Genomic DNA, 10,152 nt, shown 5'->3' with positions numbered 1-10,152 from the left:
TGTTGTTTGGCGGGTCCGGGCTGGGGATTCGAACCCGCCACCTTAGGTGTACGTGGCTGGCGCCTTAGCCGGTTGAGCTATAGGCGCCGAGCCACACCACTGAATTCTTAAGGATTAAATAATACAAGAACTCAGCTTACTGCTAGTACTGAGTAAATGCTCAATAAATAAACATTAGCTATTATTTTTAGGCTTCTTGCTTGAGAAAAATAGATAATAATTTAAAATGAATTGAAATTTAAAATTATATTTTTTCTGAGACAGCCTCATCATGTCAGCCTTGGTGGAGTGCTGTAGCATCACAGTTCACAGAAACCTCAAACTCTTGGGCTTAAGTGATTCTCTCTCTCCCTTTTTTTTTTTTTTTTTTTTTTTTTTGCAATTTTTGGCCAGGGCTGGGTTTGACTCCACCACCTCCAACATATGGGGCTGATGCCCCATTCTTTTGAGCCACAGGCGCCACCTGGCTTAAGCGATTCTCTTGCCTCAGCCTCCTGAGGCAGGTGCCTGCCACAATGCTCAGCTATTTTGTTGTTATCATTGTTGTTTAGCAGGCCCGAGCTGGGTTCCAACCTGCCAGCCCCAGTGTATCTGATTGATGCACTAACCACTGAACTACAGGTACTGAGCCTGAAATTTAAAATTAAAACCAAAACATTAAAACATTGTTTTGGCTCTGTGCCTATGGCTCAAGTGGCTAAGGCACCAGCCACATACACCTAAGGTGGCAGGTTCAAATCCAGCCCAGACCCACCAAACAACGACGGCTGCAACCAAAAAATAGCCGGGCATTGTGGCAGGCGCCTGTGGTCCCAGCTACTTTGGAGGCAGAGGCAAGAGACTTGCTTGAGCCCAGGAGTTGGAGGTTGCTGTGAGCTGTGAAGCCACGGCACTCTACCATGGGGGATAGCTTGAGGCTCTATCTCGAAACAAACAAACAAACAAACAAAACCATTGTTTTGTTTTTGAGAAAGGAGGAAAGACTTTACTAAAGTAGAATTTCCACATACTGCTGATAAATTTTGTCACCTTATTGTGTTTTATTAGCTACCCAGGTTATTTTCCCTTGTTGAGGAATTATAGGAAATGATGGATATAAAACCCCTGGCACCAAGTTCAAGACTAACATAGGGATGTTAAAGAGAGAAAAAGATTCTGGGTCAGATATTTTAACCATTTTTTTTTTTTGAGACAGAGCCTCAAGCTGTCCCCCTGGGCAGAGTGCCGTGGCATTACAGCTCACAGCAACCTCCAAATCCTGGGCTCAAGCAAGTCTCCTGCCTCCGCCTCCCAAGTAGCTGGGACCACAGGCGCCCACCACAACGCCCGGCTATTTTTTGGTTGCAGCCGTCATTGTTTGGCAGGTCCGGGCTGGGGATTCGAACCTGCCACCTTAGGTGTATGTGGCTGGCGCCTTAGCCGGTTGAGCTATAGGCGCCGAGCCTATTTTAACCATTTTAATGATAACACTAAAGTTAGAACACAAATGGTGGTGCTCATTTATTAGTAATTTCTGATAGGTCAGATCTGTAACAGTACGTTTCATGTTACAGTATTAGGAGCATAGTTTTAGAATAGGTGCACTGAAATCTCACCAGTAATGAATGAATGAATTATTGCATTACAAGGGCATTGAAATCACTAACACTTGCCTTTAACTCCATAGTACCAATTACTGACCAAGGAAGTCTGTTTAATCTGAGTTCATTTCCTTAATTTGAAAAACGAGACTAAAGCTCTGTACCCGTGGCTCAGTGAGTAGGGTGCTGGCTACATACACTGAAGCTGGTAGGTTCGAGCCCGGCCAGGGCTAAACAACAATGACAACTACAACAAAAAAAGAGCCGGGCGTTGTGGCAGGTGCCTGTAGTTCCAGCTAGTGAGGGGGGCTGAGGCAAGAGAGTTGCTTAAGTCCAGGAGTTTGAGGTTCCTATGAGCTGTGACGCCAAACAACAACAGCAACGATAACAACAAAAAAAAAAAAAAAAAAAAAAAGAAAGAAAAAAGAAAAAGAAAAATGGGGCTAATACCATCTATTATTAAAGTGCAACTTATTTCAAGGAGATTGTGCTGGAAAAGTGTCTGGCAAATTTTTTTTTGTTTGTACTATTTATTCAAAAAATTTAACTGAAAAACCTATCTACTAGTACATAAGATGAGAAGAACGAGATGCTGCTTTACTTCTATTCATGTCATCCTTCACCAATAATCTTGTTTTTTTTTTTGAGACAGAGTCTCACTATTTCACTTGTAGTAGAGTGCTGTGGCGTCACAGCTCACAGCAACCTCAAACTCTTGGGCTTAAGCGAATCACTACCCTCAGCCTCCCAAGTAACTGGGACTATAGGTGCCCGCCACAACCCCTGGCTATTTTTTCTTGCCGTGTCATTGTTGTTTATCTGGCCCAGGCTGGGTTCAAACCCGCCAGCCTCCGTGTCTGTGGATGGAACCATAACCACTGTGCTGCGGGCACCAAGTCCAGCCAAAGCTCTTTCCACTATGATCTACGGCTTCCTTTACAATGTGAAAATTACACCCACTTTAGGTGTTTCAAGCAAAACCGCAAAATTTCTATGGTTTCTTCAGTGTCTGTTCCATTAAGTAAGCAAAAGAAAAGGATTACCTCTATCATCACGCCTATAATCATCCCGAGAGTAATCATCTCTGGAGCTCCATGATCTATCCTCCCGTCTGTCATAACGGTCTTCATAGCGGTCCCCGCCTCCCCTGTAGTCATCGTCTCTGCGGTACCCACTACCAAATGCCCTTCTGCCACTTCCTATCCTGGAATCATAGCCTGTAAACATATCCCAAATTGTGATCACCACACTGAAGGCAGGGGTCAAAGGAGTTCTTTAAAGAAAGGAATGTTAACTGTATTTTATAATCACCTCTATCATAGTCTCTGCTGCCTCGGTCATCATATCGATCCCGGCCGCCATATCGATCCATGTCCCGGCGTGGGCCATCCCGATAGCCATCACGATACCCATCCCGATACCGATCTGAATCATAACGATCTCGATACTCTAGAGAAAAAGACAGGTAACATCACCCTCTTTTCTTTAACACCATGGTAGCCCATTAGATCAACGTGATATCAAGAGTTCTTATTTACCACTTAGTTTTTAATATAAATCAATAAACATTATTTCCAAAGTGAAATTATTTACATTGATTTTTTTTCACCATCTGATTTTTCTTTTTTTTTTTTTGAGACAGAGCCTCAAGCTGTCACCCTGGGTAGAGTGCTGTGCCATCACACCCACACCTCACTCACAGCAACCTCCAACTCCTGGGCTTAAGCGATTCTCTTGCCTCAGCTTCCCAAGTAGCTGGGACTACAGGCGCCTGCCACAATGCCCAGCTATTTTTTGGTTGTAGTTGTAGTTGTTTGGCGGGCCCGGGCTGGATTTGAACCTACCAGCTCTAGCATATGTGGCTGGCGCCTTAGCCACTGGAGCTACAGGAGCTGAGCTGCACCATCTGATTTCTTCAAAAAATTTCCCTGGTGAAATAAACGTTGCTGGGCTGGCAATTTTGGGAAGAATGGGATAGAAATAAAATAACTTCCTATGGAGACTTTACAGCATTTGTATTAACCTGGATGGAAGTGGAACACACTATTTGTAGTAAAGCTTCACAAGAATGAAGAAGCATGGTTTGATGCCTGTGGCTCAAGTGGCTAAGGTGCCAGCCACATACACCTAAGGTGGTGGGTTCGAATCCAGCCCAGGCCCGCCAAACAACAACGGCTGTAACCAAAGATATATTTTTTTTTTTTTTTTGAGACAGAGCCTCAAGCTGTCCCCCTGGGTAGAGTGCCGTGGCATTACAGCTCACAGCAACCTCCAACTCTTGGGCTCAAGCGAGTCTCCTGCCTCCGCCTCCCAAGTAGCTGGGACCACAGGTGCCCGCCACAACACCCGGCTATTTTTTGGTTGCAGCCATTATTGTTGTTTGGCGGGTCCGGGCTGGGGATTCGAACCCGCCACCTTAGGTGTACGTGGCTGGCGCCTTAGCTGGTTGAGCTATAGGCGCCGAGCCAACCAAAGATATATTAATGTTAGTAAAATCATTATATTATACACAAGTAAAACGCTAAAACAGAACACAAAAACAATAACCAGTCATGTGGCTTTAAAATTTTTTTTTTTCATTTTTTAAGACATAGTCTCACCCTTGGTGGCTGTGGGTAGTATAGTGGCATAATCACAGCTTACTAAAACCTCAAACTCCTGGGTTCAAAGATCCTTCCTCCTATCTCAGCCTCCCTAGTAGCTAGGACTATAGCTGATTTTTCTATTCTTAGTAGAGACAGGGTCTCACTCTTGTTCAGTCTAGTCTCAAACTTCTGAGCTCAAGTGATCCTTCCACCTTGGTCTCTGAGAATGCCAGGATTACAGGCATGACCCTGTGCACATTCTGGAAAGGCAGGTGAACTCTGCACTTCTAGTAATATTTCAGATAATACTCCCACCCCCAAGATTTCTTGTTTGGCCTAATGCTTGGGATAGACGTCTCTGACCTCTTGACAATCTGGGATCTTTAACTCAGGTTAACTAAGTTGACTTTTGGACAACTTTCGGTTATCCATCCTGCTTATTGTAAATTCAAGGTGAAAAAATAGTCATGTCCCTTGACTCACAACAGGACCTTTGCTTGGTCTGTCTGCTTTTTTTTCCAAGCCATTTATTTCTTTGGCTCAGTGCCCACAGCACAGTGGTTATGGCTATTTTTTTGTTGCAGTTGTCATTGTTGTTTGTTGTTTAGCTAGCCCAGGCTGGCCTTAAACCCGCCAGTCTCAGTGTATGCAGCCAGCACCCTACTCACTAAGCTACGGGCACCCAGCCAAAAGAGCCATTTCTTCCTGTTAACAACAGAATCTCTTGCATAAATGCCCAAGTAAAGGATCTCAGATAGTTTCCCCCAAGGCCTTTTGTTCATAAGACCTGTAAAGTCAGACATAAACTTACTGATTTGCTATTCCTGACCTGTGCCCCATTCTTTCTTCCTTCTTCTACATCTTAATAGGTTAAGGAGGACTCTCTCCTAATAGAAATTATATTTCTTATGGCTTTCCCACTTATAATTGATATGGAACTTATTAGGCATCTTACAGAATTAAAATGTTTGTCAACTTAAGTTGTTCTTACCATTTCTTTTTACTTAAGTGTTTGAAACATTACAAAGCAATTATAACAAACTTACGATCCCTTTACTTAGGCTTAGTGGATATCAATATTTTGCCATGTTTATTTCAGGTTTTTTTTTTTTTTTTTGAGACAGTCTCAAGCTGTCACCCTGGGTCAAGTGCCATAGAGTCACAGCTCATGGCAACCTCAAACTCCTGGGCCAAGTGAGGGATTCTCTTGCCTTAGAGAATCTCCCAAGTACAGGTGCCCACCACAATGCCCAGCTATTTTTTTGTTCCAGTTTGGCCGGGGCTGGGTTTGAACCCATCACCCTTGGCATGTCAGGCCGGTGCCCTACTCACTGAGCCACAGGTGCCGTCTAACGCCCAGCTATTTTTTGGCCCAGGCTGGATTTGAACCTGCCAGCTCCAGTGTATGTGGCTGGCATACGTATACCAGCCATAGGCGCCGAACCCTATTTCAGGTTTTTTTTTTTTTTTTTGAGACAGAGCCTCAAGCTGTCCCCCTGGGTAGAGTGCCGTGGCATTACAGCTCACAGCAACCTCCAACTCCTGGGCTCAAGCGAGTCTCCTGCCTCCGCCTCCCAAGTAGCTGGGACCACAGGCGCCCCCCACAACGCCCGGCTATTTTTTTTGGTTGCAGCTGTCGTTGTTGTTTGGTGGGTCCGGGCTGGGGATTCGAACCCACCACCTTAGGTGTACGTGGCTGGCGCCTTAGCCGGTTGAGCTATAGGCGCCGAGCCGCCATCAAGTATTTCATTATATAAACCACTACTTAACAGTAGGTTCATTCCATTAAAAAAATTTAGCCCTGAGTCTTTTTTTCATGTATTTTAATAAAGTTGCACAATTTTCCGCATGAAGGTTTAACATATCTTTTGTTAGACTTAGATGATATAGAAGTTGTGATTAATTCATTCCTACTTCCCCATCTATACTGTATTTTATTTAATCACAGCTTCTTTCCCTATTATAATGCCCAATGAAGATAGGATTTTTTTGGCTATTTGTGTTCATTACTACATCTTCAGCCCAGACCCTGTCTTGCATATGGTAGACACTTATTCTTTTTGTTGAGGTAGCGTCTCACTCTGTTGTGCTGGCTAGAGTACAGTGGTGCTGCCATAGCTCAACCTCAAACATCTAGGCTAAAGTGATCCTCTTGCCCCAGCCTTTTGACTGGCTGGGACTACTGGTACCTGGCACCATGCCTGGCTAATTCTACCCCCCCATTCTTTTGTAGAGATGATGTCTTACCCTTGCCCAGGCTGAACATAACCAATCCCTCCACCCCCGTGTCTTGGCTTCCCAAAGTGGTGAGATCACAGTTGTGAGCCACTGTGCTTGACCTGTTATGTTTATCAGTGTTCTTCCCCTTAAAGGAGAGAAATATCCGTCCTTTTAATTCTTTGTTTGATCAGCTTTTTCTTTATAAAGAGAGTCTCATTTTATTGCCCTCGGTAGAGTGCCATAGCGTCATAGCTCACAGCAACCTCGAACTCCTGGGCTTAGGTGATTCTCTTGCCTCAGCCTCCCGAGTAGCTGGGACTACAGGCACTCGCCACAATGCCCAGCTATTTTTTTGGTGCAGTTTCGCCGGGGGCTTGGTTTGAACCCACCACCCCAAGTATATGGGGCTGGTGCCCTACTCACTGAGCCACAGGCACCACCCCTTTTTAATTAACGATTTATGGCTGGGTGAGGTGGTACATGCCTGTAATCCTAGGACTGTGAGAGGTTGAGGCAGGTGTATTGCTTGAGCTCAGGAGTTCAAGACCAGCCTGAACATCGAGACACCATCTCTACTAAAAAATAGAAAAATTAGCCAGGCATCATTGTGGGCACTTATAGTTTCAACTACTGGGGAGGCTAAGGGAGGAAGACTGCTGTGAGCTAGACTGATACCATGGCACTCTAGCTGGGGTAACAGAATGAGACTCTGTCTCAGAAGGAAAAAAAAAAAAGAACAACAACAACAAAAAAGGCCTATAATCCTAGCATTCTGGGAGACTGAGGCAGGTGGAGTACCTGAATAAGTGTGAGATCCCGTCTCTAAAAAAACAGCAGGGCATTGTGGCAGGTGCCTGTAGACCCAGCTACTCGGGAGGGTGAGACAAGAGAATCACTTGAGACCAAGAATTTGAAGTTGCTGGTCCATGAGCTATGATGCCACAGCATTCTACCGAAGGAGGAGGGGGGAATTTACCAAATTATTTTTCTCCATCTATCAATTTTTTGGATATTATCAAATGTTTTTCTACTTTTTCCTCTTTTACCTGCTATTATGACCATCTATAATACATCTATCCTATTGCTAAATAGCTCCCCAAAGAACAAAAGAACCTAACTTCATAAAAACAAACTTACTATCTCCAAAGCTATCATCACCTCTTCTAGGTGGGTAGTCATCAAAGCTGTCTGTGGCAGGACGGGCTCTCCAGTCGGTATCTGTTTTGTCAGAATCCCGATTTCTATCCCGGCCAAAAGAGCGATCATCCCGGTCTACAATTATGTTAAAACAAATAAACAAGAATTTAAGTTACAGTAGCGCATAAAGACTGCCCATTACACAGAACCCTCCCCTCATTTGAACCACGTTTCTTTCTTATAGCACACTGTCATCATCAAGTTGCCCCTAGACCCCATAAGAACAATCTCCAACCCAACCAGGTAATTCTTAATATTTATTTCTATTAGTTTAATCCTTATCTGTCTCATATTCTGTGCAGGCCAGGAGTCTCTGAAACATACATGAATTACGTCTATTTTGTGCTCAATGTGCTGCTAAGTAGAAATCTATTTATTACATATGTAATGTTTATCTAGCTTAATCAGGGCTTTTCAATCAAAATACCTCTAAACATTTTGGGCTGGATAATTCTTTTTTGTGGGTAGTGGTAGACCTGTCTAGCCTTTTAGGATTAACTCCTGCAATCTATCTATTAAATGTCAGCAGCACTCCTTCTAGCTGTGACAACCCAAAAAGTCTACAAAAGCTCCCTGTGGGGCAAAACTGATTGAGAACCATTACTCTGGGTTTAGTTGGGCCCACCACTACTTCTATTAAAATTTCCTGGGAAAAGACACCTCTGTTTTGTCATCCTAGGACCATTACCAAACAAATTTCTATCAGTTTTCTTACCTTTATCCTGTGCTTGATCGGCAACATCCACTCGAATTCTCCTATTACCTAAGGACTGAGAGGATAGGACCATATTAACCAATTTTTTACCCCCTTAGGAACAAACCCTTTAAATGATCTTGAACATGTAGACATGGCAGAAACACCAGGGGAAAGAAGATAATAAAAAAAGACTAATCTGAGGCGGTGCCTGTAGCTCAAAGGAGTAGGGAGTTGGCCCCATATACTGGAGGTGGTGGGTTCAAACCCAGCCCTGGCCAAAAACTGCAAACAAACAAACAAAATAGACTAATTTGGCCAGGTGCACTAGCTCACACCTGTAATCCAGCACTCTGGGAGGCTGAGGCCAGTGGATTGCTGGAGTTTAGGAGTTTGAGACCAGCCTGAGCAAAAGCAACACCCTGTCTCTACTAAATACAGAAAAACTAGCCAGATATGGTGCCAGGAGCCTGTAGTCCTAGTTACTTGGGAGGATGAGGCAAGAAGATTGCTCAAGCCCAAGAGTTAGAGGTTGTTGTAAGCTGTGAGGCCAGGGCAACAGAGTAAGGAAAAAAAAAAAAACTTATCTAGCCAACACTCCAATTTGTTAGTTTGAAAAGCCTTGAAAATGGAAATAGTCCCTTAGAATTAACAAACTTAATTTAGCCTTAAATGAACATCAGGGCAGTTATCTTACTTTTATAAAGCTTAATTTTAGAACAGAATTAACTTTTTACCTATCTAAGGCAATTTGTCAAGCATAATAAACTAAAAATAATTTTCAATTAGCTAAATAAAAGGTATATTTGGTGCCACAGTATTTATTTATTCAGACAGTTATAGAAGCTGGGTACACTGGCACATTCCTGTAGTTCTAGCTACTCAGGAGGAGTAGGAGTCCTACCTGGGCAACATAGGATAGCCCCCGATTTCCTTTTCCCACATCATTATTTATATACTTTGAACTCTACTAAGTCTACTGATTTTTCCTTATATCATAGAATTTAACATTGAAGAAAAATTAACAACAAATTTTAGTTAAAAACACCCTAAATCATATTAAATACCACTTTAACAAAATCTCTAAATAATAAAGTTAACTCCTAATTACAGACTATGAGACTATGTAGCTAACATCAGCTAACAATTATACGTTATCCTTTTTCTTATCCAGACTAAGCAAAATTAATGTCAATAAAAACAAACAACTCTGGAGAAATCTTAGCTTTTTGTAAATTTAACTATTTATGACTTTTTATTCATAATCTGACACTGATTTCAGATTATCAAGATGGTACTCAATAATGAAATAGCAAAAATGTTGATTTCAATCATGTCAAATGGCAGAATTATGTCACAAACAGCACTAGAAATCACCTTCTCAATAAACAATGAGGGGTTTCTGGAGTTAAAAGAGAAAAGGAGGCTTATATTCTGTGAAGAAAAGAAGCTTTTTCTTTTTCCCAGATATAAGCCTCTTGTATCTCTGGACAGGAAAACATCTATGGGTGGTGGTGAAAAGCAGGAATGAATATTTTTCTCCTGTAAAACATTCCTAGTAAGAAATTCTAAATTCTCTTAAAATGACCAAAAATACCATTATGATAGTTCCTTGAAAATTTAACACCTTCTAACACTTAACTTTTCTGTTTGCCTTCATCAGGCCATATTATTTTAAAAAAGTAAAGCCATAAAATTCAAAGCAAAACTGCCGAGTGAACCAATGAAGATTTTTACTTGAGACATGGTGCGTAATGGGTTTCTTTTTTTTTTTTGTTTGTTTGTTTTTTGAGACAGAGCCTCAAGCTGTCCCCCTGGGTAGAGTGCCGTGGCATTACAGCTCACAGCAACCTCCAACTCCTGGGCTCAAGCGAGT

General features: G+C 42.6%; 1 protein-coding gene across 1 annotated transcript in view; it reads right to left on the bottom strand.

The window, feature by feature from the left end:
- The window catches only part of EIF4B (eukaryotic translation initiation factor 4B), a 52,550-nt gene that overhangs the window by 11,173 nt on the left and 31,225 nt on the right, over positions 1 to 10,152 (bottom strand). Inside the window, exons 4-7 of the mRNA XM_023513645.1 lie at positions 8,298 to 8,352; positions 7,523 to 7,657; positions 2,892 to 3,029; positions 2,603 to 2,797 (exon numbers count right to left, since the gene is read on the bottom strand). Coding sequence (XP_023369413.1) covers positions 2,603 to 2,797; positions 2,892 to 3,029; positions 7,523 to 7,657; positions 8,298 to 8,352 — 523 coding nt within the window. The remainder of the gene's footprint in view (positions 1 to 2,602; positions 2,798 to 2,891; positions 3,030 to 7,522; positions 7,658 to 8,297; positions 8,353 to 10,152) is intronic.

The sequence above is a fragment of the Otolemur garnettii genome, unplaced genomic scaffold (genome assembly GCF_000181295.1).
Source record: "Otolemur garnettii isolate 467f Iridium unplaced genomic scaffold, OtoGar3 scaffold00043, whole genome shotgun sequence".
Lineage (NCBI taxonomy): Eukaryota > Metazoa > Chordata > Mammalia > Primates > Galagidae > Otolemur > Otolemur garnettii.
This window is presented reverse-complemented; position numbering and strand designations above follow the sequence as displayed.